This window comes from Aotus nancymaae, unplaced genomic scaffold (assembly GCF_030222135.1).
Source record: "Aotus nancymaae isolate 86718 unplaced genomic scaffold, 86718_ANA_hifiasm-v0.15.2.pri h1tg000111l, whole genome shotgun sequence".
Lineage (NCBI taxonomy): Eukaryota > Metazoa > Chordata > Mammalia > Primates > Aotidae > Aotus > Aotus nancymaae.
The window spans coordinates 1,143,641-1,162,938 of record NW_026988526.1 but is presented as its reverse complement, the minus strand read 5'-3'; the positions used below and the strand labels follow the sequence as shown (position 1 = coordinate 1,162,938).

Sequence of the window (19,298 nt, the reverse complement as noted above, 5' to 3'; positions counted from 1 at the left end):
AAGTGCTGTGATTACAGGCGTGAGCTACACCACACCTGGCCACTTACAGGCCACTTATTGAGAGACTACCTCTGAAGTTTCAGGGCATTATCTATGGTAAGACTTGACATCGAGGGAAAGCTCCAGGCAGTCCTATTTACACAGCTCCAACTGATAGCAAAAGCAGTCTAATTGCTCGGAACTTTAATAATTAGAGGTTTGCATGGAAAAACCTAGAATTTGTTATAAAATGAAGAGCCCTTGAAATTAGGTCGATCGGCTACACTGGGATATAAAAATGTATTTTAAAGGAATGGATATATTTACTATGTAGTAACTTCTAAATATCAATTAAAAATAATCATGCCAGAATTGAGTTAAAGGGAACACCTTCTGGTTTAATTGTAAGAAATTTTTTTTGAGACAGGATCTGTCACCTAGGCTGGAGTGCAGTGGCATGATCATGGCTCACTGCAACCTCAATCTCTTGGGGTTTAAGCAATCCTTCTTCAGCCTCCCGAGTAGCTGGTACCACAAGCATGCACCACAATGCCCAGCTAATTAAAAAAAATTATTTGTAGAGACGATAATGGGGGAAGTCTCCCTATGTTGCCAGGCTGGTCTCAAACTACTGGCCTCAAGAGATCCTCCCACCTCAGCCTCCAAAAGTGTTGGGATTACAGGCATAAGCCGCCATGCCTAGCCTAATAGAAATTTGTCTTACCTTTCAAAAAATTTATATTACACCTTCTGGTAAACAAATTCTGCCCAGTCTGAATATGTGTTGCTTAAAATTAGGAGAACCCGTACTTACTTGGTGATCTTAAATCTGTTGACTTAGAATTTAATTCCGAAGTTTAAAACAATGAAGAGAAAATGAATTGAGAAGCAAACCTCTTAAAACCCCCGATTCTTACTCTAAACTTGAATTCTGGAAATATATCAAGAAACTGTATTATAGTACTTGGAGCTGTCGAGAGCTCTCAAGTATTTGTTCTGCTTTCATTGGACTGTGTCATAGTTTATTTTCAATAGCAGAGAGTCAAGTAAGTTGAAGAGGTTACTTTCTAACGCTGTCAGAAACGGGGGACGAAGTAAGTGGTTCTAAAGCTTTTCCCCTACCTTTATATATATATATATATATATATATTTTTTTTTTTTTTTTGTAGAGCCATGTTCTTGCTATGTTGCCCAGGATGGTCCTTTATACATTTTCATCTGTAACAGTGGTTCACTAAGGCACTGATTTATAGCCAAGAGGGTACTACTTCTCTAGTTTTTACTATTTATGTTTCCAATTTCTCATTGTGGCCTTTTCTTTCCTTTAAAGTCTTCCTGATTTCATAGGAAGAAGGAAACACAAGGAGAGAGTAGTTTTGTGATCATTGATATAACATGGCCTCCAACTACTCAAATGTAATTTAACTGTTTACTCTATTTGACCACTTCTTACATAGACCGTAAGATAACCAAATTTCTGGTTAATGGAAGGTCTTATGTAATACATAATAGAGTCACAAACACAAGATATAAACGAACATTTTTATTTTATTGTAAATCAAAATGAACGAATATTTAAACAAGATGAAACGCTGTAATACGGAGTTGGCTGAAAACACTAGATTCCAAGTCCTCAAAATGTGGAAAATCCAAACCTATATAGGCAAAATTTAAAAGAAACTATTGTCAAACTTTTATATCGATTTAGACCAGCTTGTAGAATTTAAGTGTAATTTTAATCATAATTTATGCATGACAGATGAAATATAAAATGTTAACAGCAATTCATTACTTAAAAAGACCTCAACTATTAAGTTACTAACTAAAAAGCAAAGGATAAATCTGCAATGATATACCTAGTAATTTTTTATACATTTCTTCTAAAGTACTTGTATTTACCAAAGGATTATTATTAATAATGTTGCTTCTGTTTTTTGGTTTCTGTTTTTGTTTTTGAGACAGAGTTTCATTCTCATTGCCCAAGTTCCCTCATTTGTAAAATGGGAATAATACGTATCTCATAGATGGTTCAGGATTAAAAGAGGTCAGGTAAGTAGAGCTCTCTGTGGAGAGGCTGGCACAAAGAATAATAGCTATTATTTAATCAAATCAAGCTCCTAGAAACTTTGCTACTTCTTTTCATTCAATTCTTCAACCTACTTGCCATCTGATTTCAGCTCCACCCACCATTCCAAAGAAACTGTTTTCACCAGGCTCGCCAATTGCCAAATACAAATGACAAATTTCGGTCCTCATCTGATTGACCTTTCTACAAGTACTGGACACTGCTGACCACTCCAGCCTTTGAAACTTTCCTTCTTTGGCTTCTCTAAAAACAGTATATCCTGGTTTCTACATACTTCTTCTGGACAGTCTTTCAAAGTATCTTTTGAGGTTCTTTTATCGCTTGCCTTTTCACACTTAAAAAAATGTTTTAACTTTACCAAAGTAATACGTGTATATTTGCATGCCAATGACAGTTACTCACCCAGGTCTTCTCTGGCCATTTTTAGCACCGTTCATCAGGTGCAGTGGCTCATGCCTGTAATCCCAGCACTTTGGGAGGTTAAGGCAGAAGGGACGGCTTGCGTCTAGGAGTTCAAGACCAGTCCAGGCAAAATAGCGAGACTCTGTCTCTACAAAAAAATAATTAGCCAAGTGTGGTGGCACGTGCCTATAGTCCCAGGTACTCAGGAGGCTGAGGTGGATCCCGTGAGCCTAGGAGGCTGAGGCTGCAGCAAGCTGTGATTGAGGCCACTGCACTCAGCCTGGGTGACAGAGACCCTGTCTCAAAACAACAAAAAACCTAGCACCCTCACTCACACCCTCTCACATCACTTTTATTTTCTATTTATTATTATTATTATTTTTTAAGATGGGGTTTCACCACGATGGCCAGGCTGGTCTTTCCTGACCTCAGGTGATCCGCTCACCTCAGCCTCCCAAAGTGCTAGGATTACAGGCGTGAGCCACCGCGCCCGGCCCACTTTTATTTTCTAAATAGTACTTCTCACTATTGTTCATTGTCTCCTTCCTTCACTAAATTCTAAGCTATGTGAGGGAAGGGGCTGTTTCATTCATTGCTGTATCTAGAACAAGCTTGTCCAACCTGTGGCCCACAGGCCACCTGCGGACCAGGAAGGCTTTGAATGCGGCTCAACACAAATTCATAAACTTTCTTATAACATTATGAGATTTATGCAGACATTTTTTTTAAAGCTCCTCAGTTACTGTTAGTGTATTTTATGTGTGGCCCAAGACAATTGTTCTTTCAGTGTGGCCCAGGGAAGCCAAAAGATTGGATATCCCTGATCTAGAATAATGCCTGGTATCCATTAGACTCAATGAATATTGACACATCTAATCAGTTATGAAATCTGAAATATATTCTACCTCCTAAATTCTCTCAAATCTCTGACCACTGTTCCTGCCTTACAGCTAACTCGTGTCTCAGCTAATGATTGCCATAACCATTTCCGGTCCTGCTCCCCTACCATCCACATTCTGAACTGCTGCTGAAATGCACCTACCATCCACCTGAATTGCTGCTGAAATGATCCTAGTCCTTCAACAGATCCCCACTACGTTTAGGATAAAGTCCAAATTCTTCAGCAAAGCATACGGCGCTCTCCAAAATCTGGACCCTGGCTAATTCCTCAGTTTCAATTCTTGCCAGCCCTTCCATGTGCACCATGCTCTAACCATTCCTAATTCTTTAGTCACATGCTCATTGCACAGGCTATTTTTCCTGCCTGCAACGATACCCATTCCCTACCCCTATTGCTTTCTCTGCCTAATTCAGGCTAGTAATCTCCGGAAAGGTTTCCCTTAGATCCAGAGTTGGGATTAGTCTGTACCTTCAGAGTATGCCATACGTATTTTACCATTTCACTTATCACACTCTTGCATGGACTTATCTTAGCACTAGACCATGAGCGGTATTCACAGAACCTAGCACAGTGCTTGGTAGAGAGTAGTCAAGAAAGGGTTACTGAAATGAAATTCACCAATCTATTCCTTATAACCAGGTTTTCACCCCAGACTGCTTTACCATATGTGCTTCTACACCCTGACCAGTGGTGCTGCTAAGTACCTTTGGAGGAAAAAAAAAAAAAAAAAAAAAAAATCACACCACAATAAATTGGCATCATTTTAAATTAAGTCTTTAACCTCCCTTGTACATAAAGCATCCAGTAATCCTTTCATGGATCCCTGGTCAGCTCCAACTCCCATTTTCATCAGTGACTATTGTAAAATTAAAAACAAAAATGCTTAGACTTATTTTTTTGAGATGGACTCTCGCTCTGTCACCCAGGCAGGAGTGCAGTGGCCCAATCTTGGCTCACAACAACCTCCACCTTCCAGGTTCTAGCAATTCTCCTGCCTCAGCATCCCAAGTAGCTGGGACTACAGGCACGTGCCACTGCACCAAGCTAATTTTTGTATTTTTAGCAGAGATGGGGTTTTGCCATGTTGACCAGGCTGGTCTCGAACTCCTGGCTTCAGGTGATCCACCTGCCTCGGCCCCAACAAAGTGCTGGGATTACAGGCATGAGCCACCATGCCTAGCCTGCTTAAACTTACTTAGAAAGGTCTGAAGTGAAAAAAAAGAATCCCCACTCCCGATTCCACCTCACTTTTAAGAGGTGTTAATAGTCTGAAGTACATCTTGCCCAATCTTTTCTTTGGGTATATAAACATGGATTTCTTCCCCTTTGCCCTCTAAACAAATGAAATCAAACACTACCTACTAATTTTTTCCCAAGAATATCTTTTCACCTAGCACATATAGATTTTCCTTTTTGTTTTTGAGACAGAGTTTCACTCGTTGCCCAGGCTGGAGTGCAATGACTCGATCTCGGCTCACTGAAACCTCAGCATCCCAGGTTCAAGCGACTCACCTGCCTCAGACTCCTGAGTAGCTGGGATTACAGGCACACACCACCATGCCTGGCCAATTTTGTATTTTTTTTTCGTAGAGATGGGGTTTCACCATGTTGGTTAGGCTGGTCTTGAACTCCTGACGTCCAGTGATCCACCCGCCTTGGCCTCCTAAAGTGCTGACATTACAGGCGTGAGCCACCACGCCCAGCTGATTTTCCTCATTCTTTTAGCAGCTGCACACTTTTTAACTGAATGGATATACCATAAATCAACCTCTCTGCTACTGATGGACATTTAGCTTGTTTCCAGTTTCTCATTATACCCTACAGGACAAGTATTCAAGCCCCTAGTCCCATTTTCACTTTTGTCACAAGGATGATCTTACAGTTTCACAGAGGAAGCTGAAGCTATGAAGCGTGAACTCCTTGATTTCCTATCTCCCTATACACACTGATATATAACTACATCCATTCTTTTCTCTCGGGGTAGAAGATCTCTCAAGGCAGTATCTCTACCTATGTCAGCTAACACCCTCTCCCGTTTTCACAGGTCCTTCCAACAATTATCCTCTCTTGCTTTCTTCCCCTAAGCCTACACAGGTATACTTATTTGCCATCTTAAGACTCTCCCTCTCCCTAGTTTCTTAAAAGAATAGTCCATGGGCCAGGCACAGTGGCTCATGACTGTAATCCCAGCACTCTGGGAGGCCAATGTGGGCAGATCACTTGAGGTCAGGAGTTTGAGACCAGCCTGACCAACATGGAGAAACCCTGTCTCTATGTTTAAAAAAAAAAAAAAAAAAAAAGAGTAGTCTATGATCTCTATCATCACTTCCTCACCTCCCATTTGTTCCTTGCCCCACTGCTGGTGGGATTACAATCTTACTACTCTGCCAAAACTGCTTTTGATTGCTCAGGTTACCAGGGACCTACTAGTTGCCAAATCCAAATGCTCTCTCTTGGGCTTGACTTATTTTAATTTTCTGTGGTAAATATATTGTCTTTTTTTCCCTTCATTAAATCCCTTCTCTGGTTTGAGAAACACCACTCTTCAGGATTTCTATTTCTGACTACCCCTAAATACTGGTCTTCACCAGGAGTCTATCCTCCATACTCTGACTCTACACATGCTTCCTGGGTGATCTCACCTACTTCCAAGATTGTACAAATCCTATACTTTATACATACCATACTTCAAACTTAACATGCTTCAAACTAAGCTTAGCTGTTTCCCCTAGCTTCCTCCCTCAACCTGTTCAGTAAATGGCATCACCATTTATCCAGTCACCCAAATCAGAAACCTAGGTTCCACTCCCTTACTTTCTATTATCCAATCAGTCATCAAGATATACCACTCATTCCATCCCTGCTGCCAATGCCTCAGTGACAGTTTTGGCCTCCATTATCTCTTATCTGGCATCACCCCTTCTCCACTCTACTTTCATACTGCTGCCAGAGTGATCACTTTAAAATGAGCACTTGATTCTGAGCTTGTGATCACTATACTACATATGTTCCCTGCATTCCGGCTGTCCATAATTACTTGTAGTTCTATGAACGTGTCATGCTAAGCATTCTGTTCCCCCTGCTTAGAATGCCTTCCCACCCCCACCCCTATGACAATCTGGTAAATTCCTTTCCACTCTCCATGATTTTAAGGGTCTTCTCTGTGAAGCATTCTTTTTCTTACTTCGTAGAGTCAAGAACTTTTTCCTCACTAGGGACTCTTGTAAATATTTATTGCAATGATCACTTTTTCTTAGACTTCTTCATTTACATACCTACCTCTCATCCTAGACCCTAAGTTCCTTGCAATCAGGGACTCATCTTACTGCTACATCAGCATCTGGCAGGCTGCTTATAAAAACAGGTGGCTTCGTCAGGTTCAGTGGCTCATGCCTGTAATCCCAAGACTTTGGGAGGCTGAGGTAGGTGGACCACTTGAGGTCGGGAGTTCGAGACCAGCCTAGCCAACATAGCGAAACTCCGTCTCGGTTGGACGTAGTGGCTCACGCCTGTAATCCCAGCACTTTGGGAGCCCAAGGTGGGTGAATCACCTGAGGTCAGGAGTTCGAAACCAGCTTGGGCCAACATGGCAAAACTCTGTCTCTACTAAAAATACAAAAATTAGCTGGGTGTGGTGGCAGGCACCTGTAATCCCAGCTACTCAGGAGGCTGAGGCACAAGAATTGCTTGAACCTGGGCGGCAGAAGTTGCAGTGAGCTGAGTTCGCACCACTGCACTCCAGCCTAGAAAAATGAGCCTGGCGTGGTGATGAGCGCCTGTAATCCCAGTTACTCAGGAGGCCAAAGCAGGAAAATCACTTGAACCCAGGAGGTGGAGGTTGCAGTGAACCCAGATTGTGCCACTGCACTCCAGCCTGGCCAACAGAGGGAGACTCCATCTAAAAAAACAAAATAGCTGGCATGATAAATGTTGAAATAAACCAATGAATATCATGTATTCACCCAATCCCCCCAACCAAAATTCTGGAAGCCACCTTCCATTCCTCCTTCTCTACCCCCAAATGCCAAGTCCTACTACTCCCTAAAGATCTCTCAAATCTATCCCCCTCCTCCCCATCCCAATGCCATAGCCCCAGTTCAGGATCCATTCTCTCTTACTTGAACTAGATCCATCCAAACTATTCTCCACACTACTGCTGGAATTTTAAAAAAATTTTTATTACAAAAATAATACATACTTGTAAAAAAAATTCAAAGAATACAGAAACAAAAGCACAATATCCCACCCTGCACACATACAAACACAGAAGCCCGCTCCCCTCCAATCCTGTTCCTGGGGGGCTTATCATTGTGAACAGTTAGCATATCCTTTCAGACTTGAACTTTGCATACACAAGTATATATAAACACATATAAAGAAACATGGTTCTGACTTTTACAAAAATGGGATCACATGTATCTGTTACATATGATTCTTCAATTTCTTTCTTCATTCATTACACAGATTTATAAAACACAAACCTGATTATATCACTCCTCTGAGAGCTTATTTCCCAGAATATAAAAATCATACGCATTAACATCAAACACAAAGCTCGTGATTATATGGTTCCTGCCCATTCCAGCATTAAAGGACTGGAATATAAACCACCTTAAATCCTTCCTGGAACAAGACAGGTACAAAGAAACAAACTAGGAACACACTCTGCCATTTCTAGACTGTGACCTTTCCACTTCATATTACACTTTGCCTGGACATTTCCATCTGGCAAGCTTCTACTAAATCTTCAAAATCAAAAATTACCTCTAGGGAATTCAGACTGATTTTTCAGACACGATTACTCCTCTATTTCCCCTATACTTTATAGCTAGCTTCTTAACTGCACTTATCTCACAGTACCATGATGATGTATTAACATGTTTTTAATTCCACTTCCCCTCCCCCAACTCCATGGTGAGCTCTTTGGATAAAAGGGGTTTCTCTTATTTACCTTTGCATCCCAAGGATCTGATCGAGTGCTTATCATGAAAAGCAGATGCTCAGTAATGTATCTGTTGAGGATTTTATGATTCTACGAACATTTACTAAGTACCTCCTATGCACAGAACCATATCCTAAGCATGAAAAGAAACAGAAGACAGTCTTTGCTCTAAGAAACTTACCATTTTCCTATCATTTCCCCTGGGGCCGGGGGGGGGACAGAAAACATTTAGATGGCAACATTATCATTTCTGACATAAAGGCTGTTTTAAAATTTACGGTCATTTGCCTCAAATCCATTTAGGAACTAGGCACTGCATAATTAAATAAATAACAAAATAATGGGTGGGTTGTCTCATAGGTTTAAAGTGTAGCACAGAGTCCACTAGAACCCAATTCTCTGTCCCAGCAGGAGGGCTCTCATCTGTTCCAGCCTGTAAATTAGAAAAGTGAGATAATACCATGCTTGGAAATAGTTTTGTTTTGTTTTGTTTTTTGAGATGGAGTCTCACTCTTTCGCCCAGGCTGGAGTGCAGTGGTGTGATCTCCACTCACTGCAACCTCTGCCTCCCAGGTTCAAGCAATTCTCCCGTCTCAGCCTCCCGAGTAGCTGGGATTACAGGCATGCGCCACCATGCCTACCTAGTTTTTGTATTTTTAGTAGAGATGAAGTTTCGCCATGTTGGCCAAGCTGGTGTCAAACTTCTGACCTCAGGTGATCTGCCCGCCTCGGCCTCCCAGAGTGCTGAGATTACAGGTGTGAGCCACCACGCCCGGCCAGAAATTTCCTAATACCTCAAGAAGACATAAAGTTACTAGTTCTTTCATAATTTCCCCTCCTTCCCCAGGGAAAAATTATACCAAAAGCAGTAAATGGAGTTAAAGGAGGACACGGAAGAATGAGCTTGCTCTTTTTGATAGTGGTAGGGAAAAGGGGATTGCTTTGTTTTAAACCACAGGGTGACATTGCCCCAGGAAGATCAGGAGAGGTGATTCATTATCATTTACTTATTACTTTTAAAAAGGCTAAGGTGTTAGTTAATCCCATGATTTCAGGATCAGATACTGTACAAATACGAACAAATTGGGGAAAGGTGAACCACCTAGCTGGAGAACAGGGAAGGCTGACCAAGGAGGCCCAAATGAAGCCTCATTCATCAGAGTCCAAGTCACTATCCCCAGCAATGGAGTGGAAATCCTCACTGTCCTCCTCGTCCTCTGACAGGTGGACCTGGCTTAGTACGCTCGGCCCAGAGCACTGCTCTTCCTCCTCCTCATCTTCTTCCTCCTCTGATACCTCATACCCACCGATGCTGCTGAAGCTTGTGTCTTGGGTGTTCGACTTGGGATCGGGCTCCTCAGAGCTCCCATAACTGAGACGAGAAACATGTCATCTCTCAAGCTCGGACACCATTCTCTAGCTGATCATTCCCATTCTTAGTGCCACCAAATGATCAGCCCATCTCACCTCCCCTGGATACTAAAGTTACTGGTTCTGGACTGTTCTACATGTCCCTGAGAGAAAAATAATCCTGTTCAAAAACTTCAACTTGCCAACTTCATATACACAAGAACCTGAATGAAAGAAACTCCCTTACAGCTGAACAACACACTGCCATCTTACATGACCTTAAACGCTCTGTCAGCCTCATGGCTTCATCTACCACTTACAGTATTCCATTAGTCAATAGTCCTGAAGATTCTCTCTTTGATATATCTCGTCTCTATCCCCTCCTTTCCATTCCTACTCTGCCTGCCTTGGCTTAGTCCTTTGTTATCTCTGGCCTGCACTACTGAAATAAGTCATTATGCCTCCAGTCTTGCTCTCCTCCAATTACTTCTTCACACTTCTGCCAGAGTGCTCTTTATTTTTTGTTTGTTTGTTTATTCTTAATTTTACTTGAAAAAAAAAAAATCACACAAGTAATGCACGTCCACTGGTTCAAAAAATTAAACATACACCAGAAAAAAAAAAAAGTATCATCAATAACTTCATCATCCAGAGATAACCTTTTGGTATATTACCTTCCGAAATTTTTTGTGCACTTTAGATGCTTAAACACTTTTATCTGATTTACAAAATCGGGATACTCTACATACGCTCCAGCAATCTGCCCTTTTCACTAATGATGATAATGAACATCTCTCTATGTCAATAAACACATGTCTATAGTATAATTTTAATAGCTACATGGTATTCCACCATATGGCTGTAACATGACTTAACACTCTCTCACTAGGACATTTAAGCTGTCTCCAATTTTTCCACTATTAGAAACAACGCTGTCATAAACATCCTTACACAAACATCTTGATGGTGTGTTAATTATTCCCATAAAATGATTTCCTAGATGTGGATTTTTTGGGCCAAGGGGGATGCACATTCTTAAATGTTTTTATTTATGATGATAAATTGCTAAGACTCTCTCCAAACCACCCCATTTTATCAACTGACATCATCACCAGTAGTTTGAGATTATCTTCTTCCTCATACCCTTTCCAAACACTAGGCGTTATTATTATTCATTTTAATCACCAATTTGATAGGTAAAAAATTGCGCTTCGTGATTTTACTGCATTTCTTTATTAGGGAAGTTATTTTTTCTTTCTTTCTTTTTTTTTTTGTGAGACAGAGTCTCGCTCCGTCACTACGCTGGAGTGCAGTGGCACAATCTCGGCTCACTGCAACCTCCGCCTCCCGGGTTCAAATGATTCTCCTGCCTCAGTCTCGCAAGTAGCTAGGACTACAGGTGCGCACTACCACGCTCAGCTCATTTTTGTATTTTTAGTAGAGACGGGGTTTCACCATGTCGGCCAGGATGGTCTCGATCTCTTGACCTTGTGATCCATCCGCCTCGACCTCCCAAAGTGCTAGGATTACAGGCGTGAGCCACCGCGCTTGGCTGAAAGTTATTTTTTCATATATTTATTGGTCATTTGCATTTCTTTTGTAAATTAGCTCGTGCCTTTGCCCATTTTTCTTTTGGGGCACAGAACAATCTTTCTAAAATGTAAATCTGATCATACTAACCTCATTCAATGACTACCCAGAACTTTCAGGCCCTTCATGATTTGGTATTTACCTTCCTCTTTAAATCATTTCTATCACATGAATTATAGATCTTACATGGATCAATCAAAAATTTCCAGTCACACTGAGCTACGTGTGTTCTCTAAAAGTATTTCATGCCTGTGTCCATAAATGCTCTTCCTATCCTTCTCTAACCAGCTCCCCTCCCCCACCTCTACCTAAGTCCTAGAAAAACCCTGTGGTTGCTTATCACAGAACTTTTCATATTACTCTGTGATTGCCTGTTTACCTGTTTTAGGCTTCCTACTAGACTGAGCTCCTTGAAGGAAGGGACCATATCTTAGCTGTTTCTGTACCTATGATAAATATGTGCTGAAATAAAAAAATTTGTTTACAATGTTATTTGCATATTATTTGCTTACTGGTTAGATGTATCATAGGTATATTAAATCCAACATGTCCAAAGCCAAATCCAAATCCATTTTTTCCTCCTTTACTACCCCATCTAATACATATTCTTCCTCTTTCCTCTAGCAGAGACATTCCCATTCATCATTCATCTAACCTCCTTACCTCCTTATGTCCCTTTATTTTCCCCACTCCTGACAGGTCCCTATTGATATCCTCATCATCTGTCCCACAATGTCCTAAGTTACACAAATTTGATGTTACTTCCTTTTCCTTAAACTGATGACTCCTATTACCCACAGGTTAAGGTCCAAATGTCTTGGCATGCCTTCTGAAGTCCTCCACAATATAATCCCCCTTGCTACTTCTGAAGCCTCAACTCCCCAACAACTTTCATTTGCTCTGGAACATATGTGTTCTATTTCTGTGTCTTTGAACACATTGTTCCATCAATAAAGATCTCCCTACCCTCTGCCATAATACCTACTTAGGAAACTTGTATTCATCTTTTAAGCCCTAATTCAAATGTTCCCTTGCCCGTGAAACTTTCCCTGATAACTCCAAGCAGAGTGAGACACTCCTTCCCCCGTGGTGCCTTGGCGTTTTGTCTTACTTATGCTATAGTATTTATCACATTGTATTTATAATTATTTGTTTGTGTCAGTCTCTTTCACTAGTCTGTGAGCTCTTCAAGGGCTGGGTATGTTTTGCTCCTCTGCGTATCCCCAGGGCTTAGCACAGTGCCTGGCCCTAGTAGGTAGGTGCCCAGGAAACGTTTGACGGATGAAAAGTAATCTGACGCTGGGCCCCTCGTCATCATAGTTGGGCACTGATGCCACAGCCCTGTAGCATGTTGCTGCCGATTACCTGATGTTGGTATCCTCCAAACCATGGGAAGCCTCCCCACCGTCTCCCTCACAGGACATCATGCTTTCTTCATTTTCCAAGCCCATCCTTGTGTTCTCCTGAAGCATGCGGGGTTGTTTGGGTCTTATTCCACCAGATCCCACATCAGAGTCACTTCCACTTTCACTCAGCTGGATAGCTGTTAAAAGAGACAGATTCTGGTTCATCAAGAGTTAAGCTTGACAGAATTAACATCTTTGGCTTGATCTTCCCCAACTAGTCACTCTCACACATCTACACAGGAATCCTGCCTATACTCCTCACCTCAAAGGCCTCTCTTATAACTGCCTAGAGTCAACAGTAGCAAGGTTTGTAGTTTAGAGTCTGAATCCAAGTAAAAATTTCCTTTTCCATCTCAGGCCAATCTATCTGTATTTTTTCTACCATCTCCCCCCATACTTTTCCCTGGCCATTGCCATTAATCCACAAAACATCCCCAAACAGGGTTTTTTTTCTTAATTTTTCTTCCCTGTTGCCAAATATAACACTTTGCCACTCTGTTCTCATCTTTTTTTTTTTCCTTTGGAGTCTCACTTTGTTGCCTAGACTGTAGTGCAATGGTGTGACCATGGCTCACTGCAGCCTTGAAGTCCTGGGCTCAAGCGATCTTCCTGCCTCAGTCTCCTGAGTAACTGGGACTATAGGCATCTGCCACCACACCCAGCTAATTTTTGTTTATTTACTTTTTCGTAGAGACTGGGTCTCACTATGTTGCCCAGGCTGGTCTAAAACTCCTGGTCTCAAGTGATCCTCCTGCCTTGGCTTCCCAAAGTGCTGAGATTACAGGCATGAGCCACCGTGCCCAGCCTTTAACAAGTATCCAAATCAAAGCTGTTACTTCGGCACCGTCTTTTCCACTGTTGTCTTTCGTACCTCCTGCTAATGAATATGATCACCCTGTGCGTGAGTGCTCAGTACTCTCAGGTCTATTAATAGGAAATCAACAAAAGAGGCAGCTTCCAATAAAAGCATATGTGGCCAAGAGCGCCAATCCGGTCCAGTCCTGAGGGTGCTACAGTGAGTTATAAAGGAACAGAAGCAATCGTCGAGGCCTACCAGAGAAAGGATTGTCTCCTTCTTCATCACTCCCAGCATCTTCCTCATCATCTTCTCCTTCAGACATAAGCAAATCCTCATACAGGACACTGACTTGAGGCTGCTGGACAGTTCCTTCCTCTTCATCTGCAAGATCACCATCTCCACCTTCACATTCCTGAATGAGACCAGTTGGGGGTCAAAGTCCTATCAACTGACCAGACACCAGAAGCCACCACCAGGCACCTCCCTCACCCACCCCTCCACTTGCTGCCTCACAAGAAATTAACTATTTTTGGTGGATAGATTGTTTAGTTGGTCCCAAGGATTAAAGTCTGATTGGGGCTCACTAAGGAGACCACCTGATATCACCTGAGGATTTGGCCTGCCCTGTACTGATGGGGCTCCTATCATATAAGAGTATAACGTAACCATAAGCTTTCTGTAAGCATACTCACTGGGGCTGGAGTCTTAGGTTTCCCATCCTCCTCCTCATCATCATACCCTTCAATATCTACATCAGAGTCTTCCTCGCGCAGCCTACCTCGGCCCTGGCACATCTGAGTAAGAACACAAATAGCACATCGTTGAGGGATGTACCTGTAGGAGGAGTTAACCAAGGGCTCTCACCCAGGATGGATGCTCCTCCCTGATATCCCAGCCAACCCCACTGCTAGTGGGGGCTGTTTACACAGCTCAAGGCATGCGCATTTTCCCCCATTCTTTGGAAATCACAGCCAGAGTAAAAAACCCAAAGAACAGGACAGGCACTTAGTCTACTCTTACTATATCGTTACAAAGAGACTCTTCCTTTCTAACCCCAAACTTTCCTTATAGCTTGTGTTGAACTCTTTGGGTTAGAAGAACTCTCCTGGGTTTTACACTTTCCAGTGGAACCCTGACTGAGAATAGCTATAGCATTTCTGGCTTCAGACTAGGAGTATCTTCTGATACCTCTAGAAAAGGCCAATTTTTAAAATTATTTTATAAATAATTTTAATTTGAATTATAACACACGTAAAGTAGGCCAATTATTTTGAACTGTCTGAGTGCAGCTGGTTGTTCTAGTCACCTGTCAGGCTACTCTGACGCATCATACACTTTTTTTGTACTTGTGCTTTCCCTAAAGTTCTGCTGTGCCTGACTCTGCCCATGGGGACGGACAGAAGATAACACCAGTCACGCCACCTGCCACCATCCCACCTTGAAATCCCATTTCTTTTTTTTTTTTTGAGACGGAGTCTAGCTCTGTCACCCAGGCTGGAGTGCAGCGGCACAATCTCGGCACACTGCAACCTCCACCTCCCGGGTTCAAGCGATTCTCCTACCTCAGCCTCCCGAGTAGCTGAAATTACAGGTGCCTGCCACCATGCCCAGCTAATTTCTATACTTTTAGTAGAGACGGGGTTTCACTGTGTTGGCCAGGCTGGTCTCGATCTCCTGATCTCGTGACCCGCCCATCTTGGTCTCCCAAAGTGCTGGGATTACAAGCGTGAGTCACCGCGTCCGGCCTTGAAATCCCATTTCTAAGTTTTCATTCCCAAGGCCAAAGGGCCCAGTCATTCTTGACATATGTCACATATCACCACCACCATTCCTCTAGCCCCACTTGCAGGCATAATACCAATCTTACAGAGAGAAAAAGAAAATCCTACCTGTGTTACCTGCTTTTCTGGAGTGGCAGTGGGAATACCCAAGACCGACATATTGCTCTCATCTTGCAATACAGAGGCATCTCGAGACATACTGAGGGATGTGTTGGTATCACACAAATCAGGAGGCTGTGGCACAAAACATACAATTTAGCTTCTTATCTAGGAAAGGGAAAACAAATACAGATAATTCCCCTTTAAAGCATTTACTGCAGAAAAAGATCATGCAGAGCAATTCAGTTAAAGAGAAACGCAGTTTGACACAGCTTCACAGACAAGTTTTTGGGACTCATAAATGTTGCCTATTCTAGTAGACAGGTGCCTGATGCATGTAATCAGAAGCCTGAAGCAGAAATGCACCAAAGCTATGGGACAATTTTATGTCCTAACAGCCTTTCTGGTCAATAACCTAGTTTTTTCTAAGCCTTGTCTTTTGGTTTTTAGGCCCAAGGCTTCGTATCAGTGCTATTTTGATTGTTTGATTGGGAGACATCTAAGAAGAAATGAGATAAAGGAATTTCAATTCCAACAAGAGCATGGAATGCTTTGATAGTTTATGAGCCTATCAGAGGATGCTATGAAGCAAAACGGCAAGGTGAAAAACCGCAGGCTTTGGAGTAAAATGCCCTGGGTTTGAGTCCTGGCTCCAATACTTGCTAGCTGAGTAACTAACAAATTACTTAACATCGCTAAGCCTTGGTTAACTCAACTATAAAAAAAAAAATATGGATGATAATGTCTACCTCACAGGGTTGTTGCGAGAATTAAGAGATGTATTAAGTTCCTTACCCAATGCCTGGTACTCAATAAATTATACATCCCTTCTCTGTTTTCTCCCCTGGGAAGAACAGGGATTTAGCAAATGGACTATTCAGTGACAGGAGGGCAAAAGGGACGAAAGTGCTCACAATATAATGTCAAGTGAAAAGAGTAAGACATAAAACTGTACTGATCGTATTTCATTTTAAAAGTGTGTATATAAACACAAATACAGACACTACAGATACGAAAGAAATCAAAGTGTTCACAGTGGTTGATGTTGCTTCTGAGTGGTGGAAGTGATTACAAGTAACTTATTTCTTTTTATTTTCCAATCTTCCCTAATGAACATGCTACTTTTATCAACAGAAAACCAATATATGTGTTACACTGTGTTTTCTGAAAAAACAAGACTGATTCAGAAGAGGGTTTTGGAAAAGTAAGAGACAAAACAAAATTCAAGGCGTTACAGAGCAGATAAATCAGTGTGGAACAGAAGGAGGGACAAATAAAGGTATGAAATTTCTGCAAAACCTTAGCGCACAGGGTAGAAAACTGCAAAGTCAACACTTTCAGATAAAGTGTTATATTGAACAGATGATGCAATGCAAGTTAAGTGGAAATAGTTGAGTGAAAATACGTTATTGACCCCACCACCATGTAGAAGTTGGAAGGTATGATTACTATCATGCGTCTTACAACCAAAATTGTATTAAGACAGGTTTAACTTTTGCAAACACACTCTGTAACATCTGAGTTTGAGAATAGTAATGTGTGAGGGCAGTCACTCATGTACACCTTGCTCAGGTTAAGAGGTAATGAGTTGGTTACTATCTTAAACTGTTTGTGAATGAAGGGGATGGTGAAAAAGCGAACTGGAATAATGAAGCAGTACTATCTAATCCTACTCTTCATAGGAAACCCTGTAACTGCACCAAACAATAGCTAACACTAAAGAGAGAGAATAGTTGACAGGTTTTCCTTAGCCATTTGAGGCAGTGTGGGAGATGAAGGGAAGAAAGGAAGGTGACTTTGGGGTCCAAGGCTTTGACTCACCAAAGGACTAGGCTTAGGCTGTCCTAGAAACGAGCAAAGCATGTGCCGTTTAATGGCTAGGCTCTCCTGGGGAATGATGGCTAATACCCAGGCTTTAGCTTACCAGAAAGTACCTTGTGGAAGCTGTGGGCCTATTAGCAAATAGGGCCTTCCTGGGCAACATCACTCACCCAAGCCCCCTTGACCCAATCTGCCCACACAATCCAAGAGCCTTTCCTTGTTCTGGACCTTGAAGAAGTATCTGAGGGTTCTATTATACCTGGCCCCTCAGTAACCTAGGTTGTGGGATGAAAGAGAGTAAAAGATAGATAGGGATAGTGCATGAACGAGATTTAGAGACAGCAATAATCCAACAGAGGTCACACAGGTTGCATTATCAGTTCAGAAGAAAACCTGGATAGAATGAAAGAAATCGGCAGAGCTCTGCATGAAAATATTTCATTAAATTTGAAAGGGCCTCAGAGAACAGACAAAGAAACAAGCATTTACTGAATGTTTACTATGTGTCAGGCAAATTAAATTAATTCATTTAATGTTTACAACATCTTGAAAAGATTTTAGAGAAAAGGAAACTGAGAGTCAGGTTAACTTTCCAAGATCACAATGCTAGACAGAAGGAGAACTAAGACTCAAACCCAGGCCTGTTTTATGTCAAATCTTATATACTTTCCACCCTACCATGGTGCCACCAATACAGAAACCAAGCAACAGTGATGTTCTGTTAAGTCCTATTCTTCAAATATACCAACCGTCTAAGAGTACAGTATAGAGGAAATAGACTCTTAGTGTATTTCAAGGGTTCAGTCAGACCAGAAAGACTAAAAATTTCTTATTTATCCTGCTCTCTAATTCTTTTGACATGAACATTTAAGAACATTATAAACACTACTTTTCTTCATTTACTAGAAGGAGTCAATCCAGAAAAATGGCTGGCTTCTGAGCTACACTGAGATACCTCTGAGGGAATGAGAAACCAAGTGTCTGTAAGGCACAAGAACAGTGTCCTATGTCTATAAGAAGTCTACACTCTAGGGATGTTCTAGAGTCCCAAATTCATGGACAAGAGAATTCCAGAGACCCAGAGGATGGCTGGGTCAGGAATCTGGTATTCCCAAACACTGCCTAAACAACTAAGGCCCCACCCCACTCATTCATCCCACAGCTGCCTCTTCTGGATTCAAGGCCACCAAGACCCATGGCCCTCACTCACCTTAGCCTTTGAGAAGACAAGAAACCACACGAAAGGCATATGAAGAGGAAGGACAGAGAAGAATGGTATCTCAGTAAACGGCTTTGTTAACATGCTCCTAATTTCCCAAACCAGTAAGAAAACTATTAAGAGGAGGTATTTAGTCCTCAGACTCACCTGAGGTGTGTAGGGCCCTGGGGTCATTGGGTCCAGGCTTTCTAATTCTGCTTCCTCCAAAGCCGCTTCTTTAGCTGTACAAATATCCTTCTCGAGCTGAGTCAAATGCTCATCATACTGAGAAATAAAATAAATTCATTCAACATGTATTTTAAGTACTGGGGATACAAAAGCCAACAAATCTTCATGGACAAATATCCCACTTATATTCTAGTGGCAGGACACAGATAATAAAAAGCAGGGAAGGAAATAGGGGATGTGGAGTTGGGGGACAGGGAATACTACATTTTCAAACAGGATAATCAGGGAAAGCTCCTCATTCAAGGGAACAGGATTTCAAAAAGCTAGATCCCAAGAGGACCTTCTTTTATTTTTTGAGACACGGTCTCGCTGTTGCCCAGGCTGGAATGCAGAGATACGATCACTGCTCACTGTAGCATTGACCTCCTGGGCACAAATGATCCTCCTACCTTAGCCTTCCAAGTAGCTGGGGCCACATGTAGGCACCACCACACCCCACTAATTTTTAAATCTTTTTTGTAGAGATGGGGTCTCCTTATGTTGCCCAGGCTTGGGATCTCCAACTTTTACCACCTACCTCAGTCAATGTCTGGTAACAGACGTTCACAATCTCCTGAGCAGTCTTAGTATACTGACTCTCAGGCCCTATAAATAAAATAAGAAAGTGTCGTTATCTTTGCAGACTTGGTCCAGAATTTTATATTCTGTCACCAGCAGTATGTCCCATTAACCTAGACCTAGAAAAATCATGCTTC

At 41.9% G+C, this 19,298-nt stretch overlaps 1 protein-coding gene across 10 annotated transcripts in view; it reads right to left on the bottom strand.

Moving 5' to 3' along the window:
- Positions 1–1,509: 1,509 nt before the first annotated feature.
- The window catches only part of LOC105713889 (transcription initiation factor TFIID subunit 1-like), an 89,336-nt gene continuing 71,547 nt past the window's right edge, over positions 1,510–19,298 (bottom strand). For 4 of the 10 annotated variants that reach the window (XM_064370966.1, XM_064370967.1, XM_064370970.1 and 1 more), the window contains exons 33-39: positions 19,121–19,188; positions 18,523–18,639; positions 15,345–15,470; positions 14,148–14,249; positions 13,711–13,867; positions 12,616–12,793; positions 7,523–9,682 (exon numbers count right to left, since the gene is read on the bottom strand). In XM_064370966.1, the coding sequence (XP_064227036.1) occupies positions 9,460–9,682; positions 12,616–12,793; positions 13,711–13,867; positions 14,148–14,249; positions 15,345–15,470; positions 18,523–18,639; positions 19,121–19,188 (971 nt within the window). In that variant the 3' untranslated portion in view covers positions 7,523–9,459. Of the gene's footprint in view, positions 1,635–7,522; positions 9,683–12,615; positions 12,794–13,710; positions 13,879–14,147; positions 14,250–15,344; positions 15,471–18,522; positions 18,640–19,120; positions 19,189–19,298 lie in introns of those variants that run through there. The other 6 variants (XM_064370971.1, XM_064370972.1, XR_010340584.1 and 3 more) reach the window with 5 other exon arrangements.